This window comes from Physcomitrium patens, chromosome 20 (assembly GCF_059467195.1).
Source record: "Physcomitrium patens ecotype Gransden chromosome 20, ASM5946719v1, whole genome shotgun sequence".
Lineage (NCBI taxonomy): Eukaryota > Viridiplantae > Streptophyta > Bryopsida > Funariales > Funariaceae > Physcomitrium > Physcomitrium patens.
In genome coordinates, this window is record NC_143429.1 from 2,796,982 (window position 1) to 2,820,881 (window position 23,900).

At 29.2% G+C, this 23,900-nt stretch overlaps 1 protein-coding gene and 2 long non-coding RNA genes across 4 annotated transcripts; 2 read left to right on the forward strand and 1 right to left on the reverse strand.

The window, feature by feature from the left end:
- Window positions 1–1,889: 1,889 nt before the first annotated feature.
- LOC149987253 (uncharacterized) lies at window positions 1,890–3,058 on the forward strand. The gene is made up of 2 exons (XR_016499066.1): window positions 1,890–2,247; window positions 2,386–3,058. It is a non-coding gene; the product is annotated as an uncharacterized LOC149987253 (long non-coding RNA).
- Window positions 3,059–8,320: 5,262 nt separating this feature from the next.
- LOC112273470 (F-box/kelch-repeat protein At3g61590) lies at window positions 8,321–11,195 on the reverse strand. Of its 2 annotated transcripts, none has more exons than XM_024502309.3 (3): window positions 10,693–11,195; window positions 10,456–10,531; window positions 8,321–10,183 (listed from the first exon to the last, which is right to left on the reverse strand). In XM_024502309.3, the coding sequence occupies exon 3, from the start codon at window positions 9,877–9,879 to the stop codon at window positions 8,680–8,682; it is 1,200 nt and encodes a 399-aa protein (XP_024358077.1). In that variant the 5' UTR covers window positions 9,880–10,183; window positions 10,456–10,531; window positions 10,693–11,195; the 3' UTR covers window positions 8,321–8,679. The 2 variants fall into 2 exon arrangements, with proteins under 2 accessions (XP_024358077.1, XP_090101274.1); XM_090245148.1 differs by having other exon boundaries at window positions 8,321–10,091; window positions 10,693–10,870.
- A 293-nt stretch (window positions 11,196–11,488) lies between these two features.
- LOC149987254 (uncharacterized) lies at window positions 11,489–13,353 on the forward strand. The gene is made up of 4 exons (XR_016498913.1): window positions 11,489–11,625; window positions 11,717–11,839; window positions 12,781–12,842; window positions 12,988–13,353. It is a non-coding gene; the product is annotated as an uncharacterized LOC149987254 (long non-coding RNA).
- Window positions 13,354–23,900: the final 10,547 nt, after the last annotated feature.

Genomic DNA, 23,900 nt, shown 5'->3' on the forward strand with positions numbered 1-23,900 from the left:
ATTACTTATTTATTTTATTTATTCATAAATATTGTTCTTTTCAAATCTAATATTGACGAGTTGTAGAGAAAAATACAATAAAATAAACATGCTTGTACACAGAAGTAAATGTTCATATTAGTTCATACTTTCATTTTTATTATTTCTAAGTTGCATCAATATTCTTAAACTGAAATTAATCTTCTTTTGAATCTTTCTCATGTAGACAAATATGAGCATGAAACACATGCTCATATTTGATGATTTGAAATAATTGAAAATTTGAAAATTTTAAATATAATTAATATAATTAATATATATATTTTTGATACCCAATGATATAGAATATAAAATAATTAACTGAAAATATTAAATATATAAAGAATACTTAAAAAAATATACCTATATTTTTTACAATTTTTTACAATTTTAATTAAAAAATAGCATTTTATATCTATGATTATTATAAAATTTCAAAAAATTACATATATAAAATTTATTTGTTTATTTTGAATTTCTGCAACTTATTTAAATTCTCTACATATATATAAATTTTTAGTAAATATATAAATTAAAGTTTTTGATACATTGGCTTATTTAAATTCTTTATGTGTTTTATATTGTATATAATTCTTTGGTAAGTGTATAAATTATTTTTTTTGATGCATTGGTTTAAGAGTTATGTTTTGGAACATTTACGCTTTTAATATTTAACCACTCCTTAGGTGTCTTCTTTTTACAATGATTTTTTTAATAAAAGTTTTAAATTTAAACTAGTTTTTTTTTTTTTTTTTTTTTTTTTTTTTTTTAAAGCATAAAATATAAAATATAATAAAATTCTAATTAAGTTTAGATATTTTTTGTATATTATATTTATACTTTTTATTTATATTATTGAATTAAAATTGAATATAAGTATATAATTATTTTGATACATTTTGCAATTGTGAGGTTGTTTAGATTGATGATTTTTTTATCATATAAAAATATATTTATTTATTTATCTATTTATATAAATTAAAAATTACATCTAATATATTTGCTAATAAAAAAAGGCACAAAATAATGTATAAAAATGATGAATATTTTTGATGTTTTATAAAAGCAAATGTTAAAACTAGACAATTAAATTTTGTTTTAAGGTTAAAGGCATCAAGTATAATATAATTCAGGAATATTTATATGAAAACACTAGAAAAAATAAACAAATGTTTAAAATAGCATTTGAAAGATTGTTCATACTTTCCAAGAATGTAAAGCCTAGATAAGCATCATTGGACATATATAAAGGAATTTGTAGTTTAGATTGCAAACAAGGTGTTGCTCACCACACTTGAAGGTTAGGTATTTTATTAAAAATTATTTTTGAAAAAAGCCTTTAGTTGGTCATGCATAACATTTTGATTTTCTAGTGCCATATTGCATGTGTATATAAATATCAATATGAATAAATAATATTTTTTAAAGTTATTCATACAATTTTTATTTGTTTCTTTTTATTTTTTTGTGAAATAGTTTGATTTTAAAATGAACAGGATTTAACTCTTACATACAACATACAAATTTCACAATTTATAAATTAGAATAATAACATCCAACTCATCTAAAGATGCCCCTAACATTGTTGACAACGATGAAAGCTGCAAGAATCTAAGAAAACCTTCTTAAACCTTCCACACTCTGATTCTCACTATACACTGTGCAAAGTTTAGTAAGCTGAAACACAAACTATACAACCCAACAAACCAAACTCATCTTTTCTACAGAACATTACAAAACAGCTGATTGAACAAATGGGCTTGTGCAGATCGTCACAAATTGTCTCATCCTTTTAACACCTAATCAGTTAATCGGTGGAGTTCATAGCTGAGATGGTAGTGATGGCAATGTGCAGATTGAGCAATGAAGCTCAACGTTAAAACGAAACTGAGATAATCTGTGCTCAATGTGATCTATGCTGAGACAATCGCTGTGTCAATCCCAAGTGGGACCCTGCTCTTGTAAAAGTTAAGCAGGACAGTTAAACATGCGTGTCGGACTGTGGAAGATCACAGTAACTTAAAAGTGAAGGGAGATCACAGTGGGGCAAAGATCATGCGTTTCTTACCAACAGTTTTTTCAAAGTGCACGTCCCTAGAGCTCCTGAACAAACAGACCCTTCATAGCCAGGGTGGAGGGGCAAAACGTAAACTTGAATAGCATACTAGCATCAACATCGCTGGTGGGGCTCTTTTTCGACGTATCCATGGATCAGATTCCGTGAAGATGGTAAAATTGCTGATGCATTGAGCATCAAATTCTTTCTCACTATTCTCTCGCATGTGCCTTTCATTGTATAGGATTCTTTCTTCACAAATTGGTGTCTGTCTGTTATGCTGATCGTGTACTTTTGGTTCCGTAATGCAGTGCTATCAGCCCACGTTCACGCTGGCACATAATCCGTTTTGACAGTTGGAACGGAGTGAAAATGGGGTTTGAAGTTCACTTTTGAAGGTAGGTAGATCGGACATAGAGCATGACTGAATTCTCTGTCCAGCTACTATGTTGCTACTCTTGGGCTTCTTTAGTCATTTAGAGGGTCAAGGCGCCTACACTTGTTGAAAGAATCATGAAGTGACTGAACAACATATCCATCAATCTTTTCTTACTTTCGGACACAGTGCTTGCGAAAGCCCTTAACTGGATGTCAAAACCGACAGATCATGAACTGAAGAGAAAACCGAAGTTCTACCCAAATCATAACTGGGCGACTGGGTAACATTGTTCTCAGCAAAGAAAAACTCGCAGTCTAGGCGGTTTCGTGTCAAGTTGCAGGAAGTCAGGCACCAAGGTTTGAGTACAGGTCCAGAGTGGATAACATATCTTTTCTTTCTCTTAGAGTTCATGCATAGATAAAGGTGTAGTAACACAAACTCGTCTTTACCATGGATTTGCGCACAGTTCCTGTAGAGTGACATGCATGTTCCAACTCGCTCTTGCTCTTGCCTGTGCCGTGAATCAGGAGCTCCATATTTAACGTATATGAGTCGCAACTATAGATGTTACAATTCACCGATTGATGAGAACGTTTTGCTTATCACACTGTTAACTTGCCGATCATGAGAAAATGCCTATGGTACATGTAATCTGCTATCTCTAGAGTATGGTGTTTCTAAGTTTCTATCCTGTAAAATTCTTCGAGTGTTGTAGGGCTCGATGCACTCCAGCTTGTTTGATTCTGCTCCGGAGTATTCCGCACCCTATTTATCACATGACAACTATGCTCAATTGATCTTTAGTACTAATATGTGCAACATCATATAGTGTATACTCCGTAAACATGTATGTGCTAGATGGGTTTTCCTTCATTGAGAGGAACTTTACGATTCAACAACAGATAACGAAGAGATAATGTTAGTCATTGTGGTAAGAATGTTCTGTCGGTATTATGGAATGCCCGACTGTAACATGTAAATTTGGGGGAAAATGCAACAGACTGCGTATATGTTGAGACAGAAGTAACCATATTTGGCTTTATACGTAGAAAATCAATCAAGTTGTTATGAGAGCAAAAAACGAGGTGGAATGTTTTTATTTTACTTTTACTTTAAAACATGATATGAATAGTGATATCTTTTAGAATTTGTAGTAAGCTCATCTCAAAAGTGTAGTTTTAAATGATTATAAGAGTTTTTTTTTTTTTTTTTTTTTTCCTTCTAAAAGTGTCTATCAAAATATTTCAAAATATTTATCATAATTATTAGAACTAAGATTTGAAATGATATGTTTAGAGTTGTAAAAGAAAAAATGATTTGGCTTATTTTATGACTTCTTCTAAATTTTTACTACCTTCTAAAGCCAAAACTTTTGTAGAAGGATTTTTTTTTTCATCAAATAAAAGATCCATATTATTATTTTTTTTATTTTTGTCTTTTTAAATAGATTTTTAGGTCTAAAATTCCTCTTAGATCAATAAAATGTCCATGTTTAATTTAAGCACATTGTATGAAAAACCTTTGTATTTATTTGGACTATTCCTTATTTTAAGATTATACCTAAATAATTCCATGTTGGAAAGGATTTTTGAAACCATGCAAAAAACCATAAAATATTACATGTTTATTATTATAAAATATTTAAAAAGTTATGTTCTATTAATTATAGATAAAGATAAAAATATGCTTAGAATTATATTTTTTGTGGATAGCTATTTATAATAGATGTCAACCAAACTAAGAATTTTAAAAAATTCAAAATTTATAAAATATTTTATTTATTTTAATAATTCAAGAATAACTAGAAAAATAAGCCCCAAATTAAGAAAAAATTACTTAAAATAGAACATTATACATGATAAATAATAATAATAATAATAAAATAATTTAATGATTGGTCATTTGTCTAACACTTAGGTTTAAATCCAAGACTTCATTATAGCAATTGTTTTATTTACTACAAAAAGTATTGTCTCAATTATATGCTTTCTTTAATATAATTTAAAAATTCTATTATTATCTAAATATTATTATGTAGATATTACATTAGAATAGGATATATCTAAAAGATATGATTAAAGGATCATTTGGCCAATTTTTTTAAAAAATATTATTTTTAGATTTAATTCAAATAAAAATATTTATAATTAAATAATTCTTAAAAAATATTATTATTATTTTATTAAATTTAATATATATATATATATATATATATATATTACAAAAATTTAAATATTTTTATAATCAAAATGAAGTTTATAAAAGAAAGTTGCTACAAATTCTAACATATTAGTTATTATTTTTTTATGAATGATATATAATTCAGTATTTATTATTAATTTTTTATATAAAAATATTTCTATATTATAGAAAGATTTGATATTATATAAGTTATAATAAAAACTAATTATTATTCATTGTTGTAAGTATGGTGTAATTTTATAATAATTAATATGTAATTTCTAATTAGAATAGTAAAAAATTACTAAGATGTATCGACTAATAATATTACAATTTTTTATGCAACTTTTCAAAATTTTTTTTTTTGTTATTGTTCAATAGAATAAGAATGCTAAATTTTAAGATTTTATCAACAATCCAATTATAGCCATAGATATTTTTAAAGATGCAAAGCAATGAATAATTGTTGTTAGATATAAAAAAATTGTAGAATCTTGAACCAAGACTAGAATAAAAATAGATATTAAAAAGACCAAAAATAAGCTTAATCTTACCTCTATTTATAATAATTAATAGAAAAAACCATGTAAAAACTTAAAAAAAAACTTCAAGATTTGAAGGCCAAACATCCAAATTATAAGATACTTTTAAATTATATTTCTAAATATAATTAACTTTTTTGAAAAGTTTTTACATTTTAATGATTTACTTAAAAACATGTATAGATCTAATCTGAGTGAATGAAGTTTTTTTTTTTTTTTTTTTTTTTTTTTGATATTTTGCAAAAAATATATAAACTTATTAGTATATTTTTATCTATTTTTTTATTTCTATCTACTATTATTTATTTATGTATAATATTTTTAATTTTTTTTTTTTATCAATGCACCTCCAATGGCAAAAGCTAGCTACAATTTTTGATTATTTTTTTTTATTGATGTCACCTATATTAAACTCATAAATTTAATAGAATTTCAAATTAATTCTAATTTTTTTTTAATATTCTATTACTAGAGTTTATCAGAGGTAATGTTTGGATTTGAGTGATGTAGCAATGTAATTTGATAAGATGAAGGATTGCATTTTAGATGATGGTTCAATTAATAAATTTATAAAAAGATTTTACAGATTCATGAAAGAAGATTACATCCTTGAAAGTCCAAACTATAGTGAAGTTTTTTATGCTCTTACTTTCACTTGACTTAAGATTGCAAACCTTGATTACAAAAAATAAATTTAACTATGTTATTTTTACTTATTTTTAATCCATTATTCTTAAAAAGATTATTTTAGAATTAATAATTATATTTAATAATAGAATAATGTTTTAAAATAAAACAATTAACTGATAAGTTTAAACATTAATATTGTAAAGTTAGACGTTATTTGTAAAATAATTTTATATTAGAAAAATAAATCGTAATACATAACGTAGAATATAATATTCATATTTAAAATAATCTTATTTTTTAATTTTAATTTTTTTAATCTAAAATTTAAAAAATTAAATAAAATATAAGTTTAATTCGTTTTTCATTAATTTATATGGTTTTATTGTATATATAAAAAGAAATATATATATTTTTTGATATAAAGTTTAAGTCAAAAAATTAAGATGTAAATATTGCACCATAAACTAATTAACTTATAAAAATAAACTAAAATATAAGAATAATATAGTAGCAATAATTGCAATATATTAATAAAATTCTCAAAAACTTAGTATTAAGGTCATCTTATATGTATACAAAACTAAATTTTACTTCATTTAAATAATAATTTTATATAATAATTTGTTTTGATAGTTCATTTATTTCAATTTATTTGACACTATTCATTGTTTCTTTGCAAATTAAAGATAGTGATGTTAAAGCAAAGCTTACAATGCTTAAGATGTTTCTTTGTATTTTTTTTCATAGAGATTGCAAAAGCCATCAATAACAATAAAACGAATGATTTTCTACAGATGTATGAAGCTTTTATATTATGTTCACATCCATCACTTAATGTAAGACAATATATCTTTTTTTAGAGTCAAATTTTAAGTGTCTTTACAATGCAGAATAACCACTATTTCTAGAATTTGATTTATTACGTTTTTTTTCTAAGAACTTCAACTTCCATTGACTTTTTTCTAAAAATAAATAAAACCCTTCTTATCAACATTTTAAGATTATTTTGATTATTGACCTGATTTTTCAAGATCAAAACATTTTCTCTTATACAAAACATACAAACATAATTAAAGAAAAAGAGAATAAGGATTTGATAAAAAAATATAAATCAAAATAGATATATTAATTTTATTGATAGAATTAAAATTAAGACCCATAACCATATTGATTTGAGTTAGATATTATTGAAAAATCATCTACCATTTGAAATGGTAATAATCAAAGTCACTTGAGATATAATAAAAATATATAATCTAGGATGTAGAAAGTAAAAGTGGTATTAATTAAAGTGTTAATACAACATCCAATTGAATCTACTTTAATAAATGTTAACAAAAAAATCATTCAAAATATTATAAAGATAATGTTAAAATAAAGATTTGGACTAATAATCATTAAACATTATAGATTTGGACTAATAATGTTGATAGATTAATTTTTTGCAACTATGTGCATGAGATATTTAGCAAAAATCAACAAGAATAAGTTATTTTCTTAAAAATTAATTGTTAATCTATAATGTTCAATGATTTATTTTAGGTACAAATATAACTTGTAGGTATCTAATTCTTAATTATAACTTCTATTTGTTGAATTGAAAGAGATATTATTGAACCTAAAGTTTGTAGGAGTTTAGAAGTTACATATTTATGAGCTCTTTATTTGTGTTGTATCTATAGTTTCTTCATTAATTTAAATTGTGAAATTTCTATCAAACACTTTCAAAAGACTCACACTTATTTGATGGTTTTGAATCTATGTTTTTTATTTTATTTTTTATTTTTTTGTTTTTTTTCTAAAGCAATGGGCTAAAGGCCTAGAGATATGATATACATTTGCACTTCAAAATAGATGCAAGAAAAATCATCTATAAGTTATTTCTAATATTATTCTAATATTTTGCATGAAATGGGTTTTTAAGTATTATTGTTGCTATTGATCTGCTCATAGCACAAAATGTAAAAAACTAAGGTTCTTTGCTTGATTTTTACATCTTCTATTTATATATCCTATGAATTTGGTTTCTTTAAAAAATTGTCAAAAGTCACAAAGAAATACATCATAATATTGATTGTATGCTAATCAGGTCTTTAAGTAGATTCATTATGTTTTAGATATCAAAGAAAGTGACTAAATTGCAATTGGTGAATTATTTTGAAGGAGAGACATATTATTGAGAACCAAATTTGTAGTAATTGTAACTACTAGAATGCTTGTTCTAGAAGAAAACTCTAAGCCACTTCTAAATAAGTAATAACTTTCTTACATTCAACAATTTTACTTATTTTTTACATCCTCTTTTAGTTTTAAGTCCAAGGGTCACTCCAACTAGGAAAATATGAACAATGAAAGTATAATAAATAAGCATTATAAACAAGCATTATCAATGATGAATCAATAAATTTGATGAAGGATTAACAATTCCTGACTACAACCCAGCTTTGGAGTAATGCTAGTGGATAATATCCAACATTCATAAAAAAATCTCTTATTGTGAAAGAAAGATCAAACTTGACACAATGCAAAGCAAATATGTATTAAAAATATGTGCACTAAAATTGAGTGAATCTTACAAAAACCAAGATAAATCCACATAGCCTAGATATGTTCAATACAAAATTTTGAAAGCAATCGACATGTATACAGTTCAAAATACTTTTACAATGGCCAGTCTTTTTCGGCTGTTTTCCCCACCATGGAATCGAGCTTGCTCTCATAGACAAGCGCCGACATTAACCCCTCTATTGTGGAGTTTAACACCCTCTGTATTGCGTGTTTACAACTTGAACAGAACCACTGCACGTCCAAATCCCACTGACGTGCAACATGCGGAATTAGCTTGACAGCCTGCAGAAGAATGCTAGAATTCTTTAGAAAGGCGAATGCAGGGAGGGAATGCATGACCATGAGCTAGGAAATGAGACATTGTCACCAGTTCGCTCGATGAATGGACATCTCTCAATGGCCCTCCACCTCTTGTCGCGAAGATTGAATGTAACCAGATCGACCTTTGCTTCAACATCCCTCTTACTAATGAAAACGATAACATCACCACACACGACGGGGGAGCCCAACTCCGCAATCGCACGAGTCTGTCCGAGATGTATCCAACTGTAGGGGATCTGAGTATCTAGCATCCAAACCCGCAACTTGTTTGAAAAGACGCGAAAGCTTAGTAAAATAACACGCCCATTCCACTCCAACAGCATGGAAGGTTCCTTAACGATTGGCAACTGCACGCTCTGCCAATGGAGACTGTCCAAGGTTGTGCTGAAGAAGAGATGGCGGAGGCTGTTCAAGCAGTAGAGTATGTCATTGCACCACACCATGGAGATAAGCACGGTGTGCCAAATCCTCCCCGCAGATATCCACTGCTTCGTGTCGGAGCTGTAGACTTGAAGCAAGGTGAAGTGACTATTACCTCCCAGGTGCCGATCATCTTCAACCGTGATCGACTGCGTGACATGAAATGAAGAGGAGGAGGGATCTCCCAGATGCTTCATAGCCATAACTGGAGAGGTTGCTGATTTGTGTTGGGACGGTGGCTGAGGTAGTTGAATCCACAGTTTTGAGATCGGATTGCAAACTACGTATCCATCCTCAACAAAGCCATCGGCTTTGGCTACGAGGTTACCGCACAAGACCAAGTTTCCAGCACTAGCTCTCACATCTGTCAGATGGGGGACGCAGCTAAAGGGGAACTTGAACCACTTCTTGGACTCGAACCTATACGCTGCCACTCTCCGATTCCAGTCGTCTGTGAAGAAGAAAAATATTGGTCTGCATAGAGGCTCTGGTCTGCATGTCTTTAAGAAAGATGGAGAGGAAAGCAACTTGTTCCATGCTTTGCACACACAGCGGAACTTGAATATAACCGGGGGTGGCAAAAGCGACAAGATTCTTTCTACAATCTCCGCCGGTATCACCACTGCTGGGCATGATGTATGTGTGGTTTGGGTGCAACCTTCGTCCAAGATTAAATACTTTTCCAATCCGTTTTCTGCTTCAGATGTTGGTAACATCACCTGCTTGCCCTTTTCGTTTCCGACTTCTCTTCGCCCAGCCCCCATGTTGCAGCAGAAAATAGGTCCAATCCTAGACCTGCTTTAATTCTGGGAAAGCCCTCTCAACAGCGATCGTTCACTTTGCTAAGGCCCCTAATATAACTACTACGTACACGAAGTAACTGATAACCTTTGACCTTCGTTGATCAAACAATTGAAGGTAAAGTCGACCACTTCACCTTGCAACAACGCTGCTCCACCTTCCAAAGCTAGAAAACCTGGTGTGGAATCAAAAATCTTTTAGGATTTTGCCTGTGGGTCCATAATTACTGCTTGCGACAGAAAGTCCTCGCCCTCTCTCACCAAACATCTGCCAATACCACACCAACGCCCAAACTTGAATCCTAAACCTAAATTTAGAACGCTTCCTCTGCGTCCAAGGTACTGTTCCTACAGTAACAGTGAGATCACTCACATCGCCAAATCAAGCAATGTTCATAAGGGAAGCGGCGTCCCCTCTGTGGCAAGAAACAAACCCACAAAACCAAAGCCAAAACCAAAAGACCTGAAAATGAAACTGGAAATGGGAAAAATCAAGACTTTAAGAGAGAATAATTCGATATCCTTCTCATAAAAACTCACATGAGCGTACTCGTAGAATTCCGCAAAAGCATTAGCCTCCACTTGTTTTTTTCGCCCCTTCATAAACAGAGGATCCCTGCGAAATTCAAAAGACCAAGGAGCTTCTTGAGACCCACAAACAACCCAACAAACCTCAATCCCCACTAGCAAACTCCTCCGAAACCCGCCGAGTAATAACGCAACACAGTTGAAAATGCAGCTTGGGAGGTTTTGCAATAAGCAAGGCACGCGACCCACCTGGAGAAAAGGAATGGCCGAGTCTCCAATTGGAGAGCAACCACCTACGACTGCAGCATGGTGATGAGCAGCATCCCGAGCAAGCCTTCCAAACGAGAGAGAGAGAGAGAGAAAAAAAAAACAAAAACACAAAAACAAAAAAATGAATATGCAGAGAGCGATCGCACGGGGGGAGGGGGGGGGGGGGTGGTAAGAAGCTCAAAACGTGACTGCTACCAAACTGGGAGAAGGTGTTCCCCGCGTCCAATGAGATTTTTCATAAATGCTTTGCTTGATTGGACCCCACCAGGACTTAAAACAAGCCCCAGCTCTTTATCTTCTTCTTCGTCTTAGCCCAATGCACTCCTCCTGTCCATGATTTCGCTGTGTGTCAAAACCGGGGTTGCGTTTTGGTGGTGGAGGAAATCGGGTACCGACAGAAAAGGGGTCCGATCATGCGGCCCACAGCTGCTGCCACGAATTCATCAGCATCGTTTGATGACACGAACGTTGCAAATCTTGAAAACGGAGAGATCATTGCTCGGAGCTGCTCGCTGCGAAGCCTCTTCTCCCTTTCCCTGCGAAGCTTTGCAATTGGGAAAGTGTCTGCATCGAAACCAGCACTGAGAGCGAGTTTTTGACCCCTTTCACACCGTCGGGTGCTTGCAATGTCGTTTCCTTTTCACACCACGACCCTCCCAGCGTCTTGGTTCCTTTCACACTGTCAGCTCCTGGAATTAAGGTGTCTTTTACCCTACAGCTCAGGAAAATCTGACACTTTTCACATCGGTGGGTTTGTGATCTCCGCGTGACATCCGCGATAAGCACTGGAAATTCAAAATGAGGTGGCGTTGTAATCTCCGCTGGACGCTGACGTCAACCATTGGAGCACAAGGCACGAATCTGCTGCACCACCAGCTTTGCGACCCATCTGCTTTGCAACAACCCATCTCTGTAAGCGAGCCATTCCGGAGATTATTTGTCAATGCAGTTCCGTGAGATTCATTTGTGACGCGGTGATTTAGGGTTTCGTGGATTTTTGCAGGAAAGTCGTGTTCTACCACGGAGGAAGACCACGTAGGGATGCCTGATTGGCTCGATCGGAGCTAAGCAAATCGCCAGCTGAAAGCCAGAGTCATTTTTAGACGAGAGATGTCCTGCTGGGCTGGTAATGGATCAGTCGATAAAGAAGTATTTTCGTTTTTGTTTTATTTTATTGGATGTGTTGTTTACTGCCTTCTAACCTTATTTTGTCTCGTTTGATTTCTTTGCATTTTCCCCTGAATGAAGTAGTTGCTGCTCGTGATGTGTGGCATCTCCAAAGTCGACTGTTAGGTTTCGTGGTACTCGGTTGGAATACCTTGAGACTGTTCAGGTGATTCTCAGGGTAGAGATTGATTTCTAGGGCGCTGAATTAACGCACCTAGGGTTTTGAGCGACGAGTTTATGCACGCTCACAGTAAAGTTGGTATTCCAGCAGAAATCCGGAAGGCTCATGGTGGCTGGCATGTGACTTTGTGTTTACGAAGTTTGAGTGGTAGATGTTGTCTGCTCAGCCTGAATGGCATGTGGGTCATAAGGAAACTGGCCTGATTTAAAAGCTGTGGTTCACTGCGGCTGTTTGTCGTTGGCCATCGCAAAAGCATGCTTTCAACGGTCAAGCACTCACTTACTAACAGTGTTCAACATTTATTTTGCAAGTTAGGGTAATCCGTTCCGTAGTATACATCCTTTCGGTCTTTAACCCTGAGGGACATTGGATGTTCAACCATACGATCATCAAAGAAAAATGTGCAATAGAAGGTCATCGTTGTCGTTAATCGTTTTGTTTCATTTGTTCAAGTGAACCTTTATGGAAAGCACCACATAGCCCCCACCTGGCTGAAGTAATGGCTTTGTGGGAAGATCGAGAGGGTAACCAGGTGCAATATCATCATGGGGTCATTGTCAAAACCTCGTCACTGTTTCGGGAGCACTGAAACTGTGGACTAATGCCCTTTACATACGTGTCAAAACAGTTTTAATTAGTGCGCTCGTGAGCTTGTGTATTTGTTCATTATCAGTGTCTTACGTACACGTTATGCTCGACATGCATTGCATTCCTGAAAGGTTTTACAGACAAACCGGCTAACTGGATCCATGTGACGCACACAAGCCAGCTTTACTTCAAGGTATCGTTTGAAGCTAATAGTATGTGATATTATGTGCATTTCAAACTGAGAGTAGCTGAGAGTAGCCGTTGTTGTAATGAATTGGTAGTGAAGGAGCTTACGTTCTTCACTGATTGGTTCATCTTTGACAATATTGTGCACACAGCCTACGAGGCTGTTCATGATCATCAACACCATGTCTAGAGCTGGTTTGTGGCGGACATCGCCAAGCCGTGGGTTTGAAAGGTGGAGCTGAGAGGAGCTTTAAACTGGTTCGTTGTCTGATCGATGTCTACGTTTGTCAACCTCTGATCAGACTGTTGAGTCTGTTGCGAAGTTGTTTGAAGATTGTCATGTTGCCTCTTACTACCTGGAACACTTTTTACCCACGTATGTTCACCTTAGAATTGGACTTTGATTTTTTCACGATTTGTGACGCGGGCATGTACTGCAATTGAATTGAAATCGACGAGATCGACGTTGCCATATCTTCTCTTTTCTTAAAATAAATGAAAAAATAAATCAAACAGTAGATTCCTATGTTCGCACCCGTTTGCAGAGAGGTATGTTTCAACGTTTTGACTTGATTAAGTGTGTCTTATCTCACTAACCTCTGCGAGCGGTTACCCTAGCAATTTTCTAAGACGTTGACGTGAAGTGATAACTAACCCTGATTGACGTGAGCGTTTTTCTGGGTTTATCTCTGGCAACGGCATCCTATTGCTCTGACGCTTGAGTTGTCGACAAATATGCAGCATTGGTATATGAACTCAGGGATCACTATTAACCCCTAAACCTTGTCGTTGCGTGTTTCCGTCCATGTACTGAATGTGTTAACAATCTTAGTGCTTGATAATAGTGGTTGACAACGTACAAGGGGGAATCTCATTTTGGATCGTTTAGTCTATCATCTACATCTATTTGTGATAAAACTACACATAATGCAAATTTTGGTATATTTGTATCTGTAAAAATAACTTAATAATTTTTTGACAGCATAGATTAAAAGTAAATTTGAAAATAGTTTTAAACCTTTGATACGTTGTTTTTATATCTTTACAATGTTGTAATTTGTTTTTGTAAGTGGATTGTATTAATCAAACAAGAACTTAAGATGGTTATTTGACAAATATTTTATTTTAGTTGGTAAATGCTAAAATCGATTATACATCATACATAGATTTTAGAAATGTTCAATCTATAGTAAATTGTACCTTTTCAAAATCCATTTTACTAACTGACATTTGAAATAGCACATTCTGAAAATTCTATTTGAGTAATGTAAAATAAACATATTTTTTGTTGGTATATATTCTTGCATCTTTAAGTTTTTGTAGTTCAAAACAAAGATATTGCTTAGTCTTTTAAGTTCTTATAATAAACAAAAATGTTATTTAAATAACATACAAAAATATTGTGTAGAAAGTTAAATGTTGGAAATTAAAAACAACATTTGTAAATCCAAAGAGCATAATGTTATAATCAAAATGGATTTATTTTCTTTGAAATATAAACTTTTATATATTTTTTAAAAAATACATATCAAATTAGAAGCTTGTTATAGATCTATCTTTATAAAGACCATAATAATACTCAATTGATCAAAAGGCTTATTATTTAAGACAAAAGATAATAATTCTTCATAGCCATTATTTTAAGTTTGCAAAAAAACAAATACCTATTTATAAGGATCCTTTTTTTCTCTTTTAAAGAAGATTAATTGCAACTTTTTTATTAATATGATCTTTAATAGCAACAAATTCCACAGCAAGAAGTTTTAAATTGGTCCAAAAGATAGTTAATTTACTTTTGGAAGATTAATTGATCAACTATAAGATGAATGTTTTAACAAAATATCAATATTAGTCTTTTTAAAATATGTCTTGATATTCTTTACATTTTTTCAATTTTCTATTGCAACCTTTATTTAAATGAAGATAATAAGTTTTAAATTTAATTTTTATTTTTAGTTTTAATATTTTCCTAAATATAGCAAGAAAAATTTTAAGATTCTATATTACATAATCTATGTAAAGATTATAATTTTCTAATCACAATAATCTAAAATTCACAAGTTAAGGATACATGTCATGTTGTCTTTTAGAAGCTATTAGACTTTTATGATCTCTTTTAAATTTCTTTTATTGGTAGAATTTCAGAGTTAACATTTTTATAAAATAAAGGTTGTTTATATAGGCTTTATATATGTACAATACCTGCAAATTTGTTCTCCCTTCTACCAAGTATAGTATCTATGGTTCTATTTTCTTTCCATTTTAATAACAAGTAATACCAGCAAAAATACAAATTAAATTAGAAAAAATAATCTGCAACCTTTACTTTTAAATATTTTTTTTTACAAATAGTAGTTTACTTTCATTAAATATATATATATATATATTATTATAGAAGCGGATAGTCCATAACTTTCAAAAATATAATAATATGTATGAAGAAGTGATATTATAGACTTTCTAAAAATTATAAGACTTTTTGCTCAAGCATCCAATTATAGGTCACTTCCAATATAACATCTTAGAAGTAAGAAACTTGTGGCACAAGTTTCAATAGTCATGTTTAAATATCTAAGGAGTATCAAGAAAAACTTTTGTAAAGCTTCTTAGAAAAACTAATAACTTTACAACATGTTTTTACCTACTTCTACTTGCTTTTATTTATTCTTACTTCTCTAAAAAATATAGGTCTCCATTATACTTTCTTTAAGGTATTCTTTATGAAAATATTATTATAATATAAATTAATGCAATTAAAAAATATAAAATAATTAAAATCATGAATAAAAAAATATTATTAATAATATATATATATATATATATATATATATATATGTATGTATGTATGTATATTAATAACATTGTATCAAAGATATGAATTTCAAAGAAAGAAATCCTCAATATACTCTTGTAATACTAAAAAGAACTAAAAAGTCATTCAAAGATGATATATTACTGAACTAGAATGGCTACTGCCAAAAACAAGGAGACTAGAAAGCCTTGAAACAAGACTAAAGATTAAAAAGGCATTGACAAAAGTGAAGAAAGTTTCACTATTGCTTCTATATATACTCTTAACTAGGAGCTATGTGGCAATGTCCTATAAGACCTCCAAAACATGTTGACTTTGTAAGACATATATCTTAATTTGCAAGGCACATAGTTAACTTGTTTGACAAGCTACCAACACATGGCTATCTAATTGGCTAAGTTTCTAACCTATCAATCAACTACAAACACATATAAAATCAAAATAACATCTATGAAGCTTCTAGGAAGCTTCTATAGATAGTATTATGAAATTAATTTATTTTTATTTACTTTTACTTACTTCTATTTAATTATATATGTATTTATTATAATACCTATATAAACCTATGACATTATCATCTCTTTTAGGAATGAATTCCATAAGGAGGGGTCTTTATATATTGAAAAAATCTAAGATGTGATAAATTATATTTGCTATATACTCTGATCTTTAATTTCTTTGAAGTTGATTGATAGGTTGTTTCAGCCATCGATAATGTCCCAAACTAGGACAAGAAAACCACCCTGTTATATGATCATTGTTGAAGCCTTTGTAATTTCTTTTATATAAAATATTTGAAATATTATTAAGAGATTCCTATGTCTAATAAAATCACTAGATATTGGAAGGCTCTTCCAATGTCATGATACCAAACACTTTATATCTCGCCATCTATTCAAAAAAGGACATGTCGTTCTTAAAGATCTTTATCTTGATTTGATCGTCTTGAAGGTTGTGACAATTGTAATATCTTGTCTAATAAGTTTGTAAATGAAAGTTCTTGAGTTGAATCTATTGGTCATTGATTCTCTATTTTCTTAGCATCACAAATATACAAAAGCTACAAAGATGAATAAAAAATATAGTGTTATCTTTCTTTGATCTTGTTTCTTTTATAGCAAAGATTTATTATTCTTTATCTTAGTTTTAATGGGTGTTGTCCATAAAAACTTCAACTCTCTTTGTTGTATTTGCAAGATTCTTTGCTTCTTACTATGTGCAATCACTAATATCATATCGATGCCAATGAACAAGTTATTCTAACTTATTTTGGCGTTGCCTTGAATTTAAGACTTCTTCTACCTCAAATTCTTGATTATTATCCATTTCTATACGAGGAGGTGATATTTGTCTTCTTCTTGAGATATTCACTATCTTATATGAGCCAAAAAAAGATATGTAAAATATATGGTGGATCTTCATAGACTCTAATAGATATAATAAATAAGCAACGAGATTAACTAATTTGTTAATAGAAAAAGATCCAAGAGTACAATAGTTCAACTTGTCATAAGAACAAATAGTCTTGATATTGTGACAAAATAATCATATTTTGTCACCTACATTGAATTATGGTTGTTTCTTGTACTAGGCATCTGCATTAATTTTTTGTCGTTCTTGAACTCCCTTTAATTGTGTCTTCATTGTTACAAATAGCTTTGACAAACAATTAGCCAAATCTTTTGCCACATAATTATCAACTTTTGAAAAGTCAAAAGTATCAAGTCATGGATGATAACCATAGTTGGCAAAGAAAGGTGTTTCTTGAGTAGAAAAATGTACCAAATTAATGTATGCAAACTCTGCCAATACTAAAAGAGTTGTCCAATCATCTTGATAATAATTGATGGTACACCTCAAGTATCACTCCAAAACTTGATTCACCCATTATGTTTGTTTATTAGTTTGAAGATGAAAAGTCAAAGAGAACTTTATATCCATCTTTAAAATCTTGAAAAGGATTCTCCATAATCTTCATATAAATTAAGTCTTTTGACCTAATATAATATCTTTAAGCAATCTGTGATAGTGATAGATGTTGTTAAGAAAAAGCTTAGCCATTTCTTCACTTGTGATAAATTTTGTACATAGTACAAAATGTACCATCTTGGCAAAATAATCTATGACTATAAATGTAGAATCATACAAATCTGAGACTGAAAGATCTTTAATAAAATCCATAGAAATAAAAGACGATGGTTGTTTTGAAATAGGTAAAGGTTGAAGTAGTCTATAAGGTCACGAAAAATCTCTCGATATTAGCTCCAAAATCTAGTTGTATTCAAAATATGTGACTGTTGGAAAATCATGACGAATTTGAAGAACACGTAATTGTATCCTATCTTTTAGAATGTATAATTATTCTTTGAAATAGAGTAGGTTGTTTTTGAATTCAAACTTAGAAGCATCATGAGACTTAAAAGAATTATTCTTGATATTATAGACAAGAGGATCAAAAGACATACTTGATTGAATTTGCTTTAAAAATGTTGAATCAATAGTTATTGTAGATTTTTTTGCTCAAAGGTGAAAATGTTATGGCTTCAAAAAAAAAAATTCTTATTGATCAAAAGATACATCTCCTTCTTTCCGTACAAGATAAGAATACCTAAAAAGGATGTGCAACAAATCTTATTTTTTTTTGGATTGATAAATGATCTTGAAATCAAATCTTAATAAGAACATGTTCTAATAAGGTTGGCAATGATTTAAAATACATATTGATATGAAATACTTGAATTTTTTATAATTTATATATAAGATGACCGGACTTGAGGCACCTTCTAAATAATGATACTATTCTTGAAATGAATAAACGATTCCAAAGAGCTCTTTGTCGTAGATCTCACAATTAATCTCGACTATTAGAAAAAAAATTAAAATAGAAAGCTATTGGATGGAGTTTGTTATCAGCTCCTATTTGTGATAAAATTGCACCTGAGGCAAATTGTGATGCATCTATTTCTATAAAAAAAATGCCTTGGAGAAGTCAATATGATATAAAATTAGTGCAAAAGTAAACTTCTTTTTAAAAGCATCAAGTGATGCTTTGACTTCTTTACTCTATTTAAATTTATTTTTATAAGTCATATGTATAAATAGAATTGTAATTTGAAAAAAAATCTTGATGAAGTTCTGATATTTGTTAGCAAAGCCTAAAAATATTGTATGTTTCTTAGTATTCTTGAAATCTTCCAATCCATTATAGTTTATATCATCTTTGGATCTATCATTAGACCTTCATTAAAAATAATGTATACTACAAAGTCAACTTGAGTAGTCTGGAATACACACTTTTATAACTTTGGATATAATCTTGCATATCTAAGTTTTTATAACCCATGATGAATATGAATTTCATGCTCTTATGTGTTTTTAGAATAGATTAAGATATTATCCAAATAATCGATGATAAAATTATCAAGAAATTCAAAAAAGATATCATCCATTAGATGTTGAAAAGCAGCTTGTATATTCATCAGTCCAAAAGGCATGACATTATATTCAAAATGCCCATATTTCATTCAAAACATAGTTTTTTATTTATCTCTTTTTTTAATGTGTACCAAATTATATACTCCTCGTAGATTTATTTTTGTATAAATCTTTGCTTTATTTAGTTGATCAAGAAGTCCTAAAATCAAAGGTAAAGGATACATATTCTTCATGGTGATCTTGTTGAGTCTTCAATAGTCTATATACATCCACAAAGATCCATCTTTTTTCTTTACAAATAAGATAGAAATCTTGATTAGAGATTTAGAATGACATATGAAATTTTTAGTGAAGTTTTTATCAATATATTCTTTGAGTACAAATAATTTATTTTATAATAGGCTATAGATTGGTCCAAATAGTAGTTGAGCTCCTTCATATAGATCGATGGAACAATCATAAGATCAATCCTCTAGAAGAATATTTGCATTCTTCTTTTTAAAAACATCCTAAAAAACTTGATATTGGCTAAGAATACCACTTGAAAACTTCTTGCCATCAAAAATGGACAATGAATATAAAGCAAAAGATAACCCTTCTTTTGCAACATACATAAAAGCTCTCGCACCTACCAGCAAGGGTTTGGATATACTAGACTTATGTATTTCTACTTAACTAATGAGATTTTGAGTTAAACTATCAAAAAAATTAAGATTACAAGAAATCCTATCTATTTGACGATTAATCTTTTTTAATCAAGATAATTTTAAAATAATCAAATTGGACAGAGATCTTATTATGTTAAATATTACTATGTTAAAAAGATATTTAATTACTACATCTAAAGGAATAGTTTCATGCATAATATTTCCAAAAGATAGCAAACAACCATCTATGACTTCTACATGTATAAGATTAGTTTTTTTGATTATTATATTTCTTATTTTTTGACAAAATCTTTGTCTATAAAATAGACTGAGGCTCTTGATTCTAATAAAACTAAGACTTTGTGATTTTTTGGTCATGAATAAACTTCTATTGTAAAACAAGGTGAGGGATCTAAGGAGAAAATAAGACCTTTATTAGGAGTTATATAAGATTTCAATCGCATGATCTCTATTGTAGGTGGAGAAACTCATTTTTTGATAGATTGTCTTCTTTGGCAAGCATGCTTCTCATTTTGTGGTTGTGTTGTTTCTTTGGACAATGTTGAGTAGTATATTAAGTTTCTCTATTATATAAGCATAAGCCCTCTTGATGTCTTTGAGTCTTTTCTTGCTCTATGAGGGATTTAAAATATATCATATCAATTTGCATTGATTCTAGCCTTAATGAATGAATTTTTTAAAACTTGAGAACTGCCATCATTTTTTAATTTGTTCCTCTGTAGCCAAATCTTTGTTCTTGATATTTTTTTAAATAATCAATTATCATATGCAATGATTTAAGTAAAAAAAAATCCTAAAGATTTTATCTTTGGCATTATTAGTAACAAAATATTGACATTATTCTTCAATCCATGTTGAAATTGATTGATAAGGGCTTTGTCATTTTGGTTCACATCGCAAGTAAGGTTTTGAAATTCAGCAATATATATGGTGGTTGACCATGATCCTTGCTATAAAGATAAGAACTTAGTCTATGCTACTTTTTCTTGATCCCTTTTTTCAAATGTGGCCGAAAATACTTCTAAGAATGAATTCAAATCATAAAGGAGTCGCAAATTCTTTTTCATTAAAGGTCCAACCAAAAGAGAGCCTTTCTAATAGAAGTGCGCCTATAAATTTGACTTGAGTAAATCCATCTAGATATTGGAAAGGATGCAATCTTAGATACAACTTGACTTGTTGCAAATATCCTTGAAATTTTGATCTTGTTCCATCAAACTTCTCATGAATATTAATCCTTGTTCCCCTCATATTTGTAGAAGCAAAACTCATTGGATTTGATTGTGAGATTGATCTACTTGTTTTTTTCAACTACACAACTTCTTGTTGTAGAATCTAATCTTTTTTTATAAACGTAGGTATAGTACTTCCATGATTTACATTGAAAATATGTGAGATTTTTACTTTTAGAATATTGATGAGCTCATGAAGATTTTCAATAGTTCTAAATCTATTCTCACTTCTGCTGAGAGTAACATCCATAATCTTTCCTTCCATAGAAAACTCAAATAATTTCAAAAAGTTAAATTAGATGAAGATAATCCATAACCTCTAATATCAAATAAAAAAATTCAAAAAAAAAGATAATCTACTTTCTTTAAAAAAAAGATTAATATTAAAAAATATGATTTTTTTGTTCAAAGATAGGTAAATTATAATCTTTAATACATAATAATAGAAGTGGAATAATCCACTTTTTTCTAAAATAAGACAAAAATAGTATGTTAGCACTCTTGTCAAACTATCAAGGATATAAATCTCAAACAAAGAAATCCTCAATATACTCTTGTGATACTAAAAATAACTAAAAAATATCCAAAGATGATATATTATTGATCTAAACTAATTAATGCTAAAAACTAGGAGATTAAAAAGTCTTGAAACAAAACTAAGGACTAGAAAGGCATTAAGAAGAATGAAAAAGGCCTCAATCTTACCTCCATATATACTCTTAACTAGAAGCTATCTAGCAATGTCCGATAAGACCTTCAAAACCTATTGACTTTACAAGACATGTATCTTAACTTGTAAGGTAATTTTTCTATATGTAAACCACATAATTAGCTTGTTCCGCAAGCTACCAATATAAAGCTAATTAGTTAACTGAGTTTCTAACCTACCAATGAACTACAAACACATGTAAAATCAAAACAATATCTATGAAGCTTCTAGGAAGCTACTCTAAAAGGTATTATGAAATTAAGTTAGTTTTATCTACTTTTACTAACTTCTATCTAATCATATAGGTATTTATTATAGTACCTATGTATATCCATAATACATAGTCATTACTACATATAAATATTATTAATTTTAATAAAAAAAAAATAGTATTTTAAAATATGTTTCAAGTCTTAAATTGATTTTATTATTAAAAATAATATTAAAAAGAATTTAAACTACATATATATTTATCATATTTATTAATTTTTTAGGTATTTATACTTTTATTAAAACAAAATTTTATAACAAATTGAGTTTTATTATTTTATATTAATTTTTAAAAAATATAAATACTCTTCAATTCCATCACACATACATCAAAATTCTACAAACCATTGAAATTAGTCTCCAATAATAATAATAAAAACTAATAAAACCATGCCAAAAACAATAGTGTTTATAAATCCTATGAGAACAATTCTATTCAAATAGTTTAAAAGATGTAAGTTTAATAAAAATTAAACATATTAAAAACTGAATCATATTATTTTTAATTACTTAATATTTATAAAATATATAATAACTCATTATAAATTTTATTTTTTATTAATTTTTAAAAATATATATTAATTAAATCAAATTTTGAGTTTAAGTTTAATCAACTATTTTAAGTTTAATCAACTATATTTTTATAAAATTATAACAATTGTTTTTTAAAAGTATGTATAATATACATAGAAAATTAATCTTCAAATATTATGTTAAGATAAATAATATACAACTATAGAGGTCGAACAATAACTTTTAAAAGAAGTAAAATATATTCTCTTAAAATATAAATACAAGAAAAATCATAAATTTAAAATTACATAATATACCATCTTTAAGATGTATATAATTTAATAAATATATATATATATATATATATATATATATATATATATATATAATTTAAATATACAATTACAATGACTTTAGAAATCTAAATATATTAAACTAATATTATCTATCAAAAATGACAAAGTCAATAGATCAAGACATATAAGATTAAACATATTATAAATACGATTTACAATACATACATAAAAATCGTATAATATTCTAAAAATAAGACAACTTAATTTTTTTGATACTTGTTTTGCATTATTTTTAAAATTAAAGAATTTGAATTTCTTTTTCAAACTATAATAAGTAACTTAAGCAAACATATCAAATATATATATATATATATATATCTATACTTACAAATAATTCTTTTATCAACAATCAAATAGCAAGTGTAGGTTAGTACAAGTAATTTAGCTAAGTTGTAAGATTGTTTAACAAAGAGTTACAAAATATACTACCAACAAATATATATATATATATATATATATATATATATATATTATAACAATGAAAATACCTACATAATAGTAATTTTAATCCAAGTTTTAGATTCTTGATCCAAATAAGGTTTTAATAACTAAAATCTAGCTATAAACTTAAACAAGAACTGATTGTAGATTAAACATTAATATATGTAATTTTTTAGAAAAAAATGAAAAATATAAATTTTTCAATATTAGTATTGAAAGGGCATAAAGAAGGAATGTTTATAATTATGTATTACTGTTGTCTTATCATTTTTTATCTTTTAAAAGGCTTATAAAGCAATTTAAAATTAGACAAATCATATAAAAATGAAAAAAAACGCCAATTAGCATACTTATATAATTTATTGTAAGTTAAATCACATGCAAAATTAAAAGTTAAGCCATACAAGTTTAAATTCAGAGTAAAAAAAGAATCTTTTTTTTATTCAAAAATATTTTTTTTTATTTAGCTGTAACAAATATTTAATTTTTTGCATAGAATTTTATAAATTTTAATATATTTATACATTAAATCAAAAAACTTACTTCTTGTGAATTTAAAAATTATAAGATAGCAACAATGTATACTTAGCTCTATGATTTTTGAATAAATATAATAATAGAAATAGGAT

Bases quoted from the DNA above. Each gene is read 5' to 3' on its own strand.
- LOC112273470 (XM_024502309.3), bottom strand. From the start codon at position 9,879: ATGGGGGCTGGGCGAAGAGAAGTCGGAAACGAAAAGGGCAAGCAGGTG.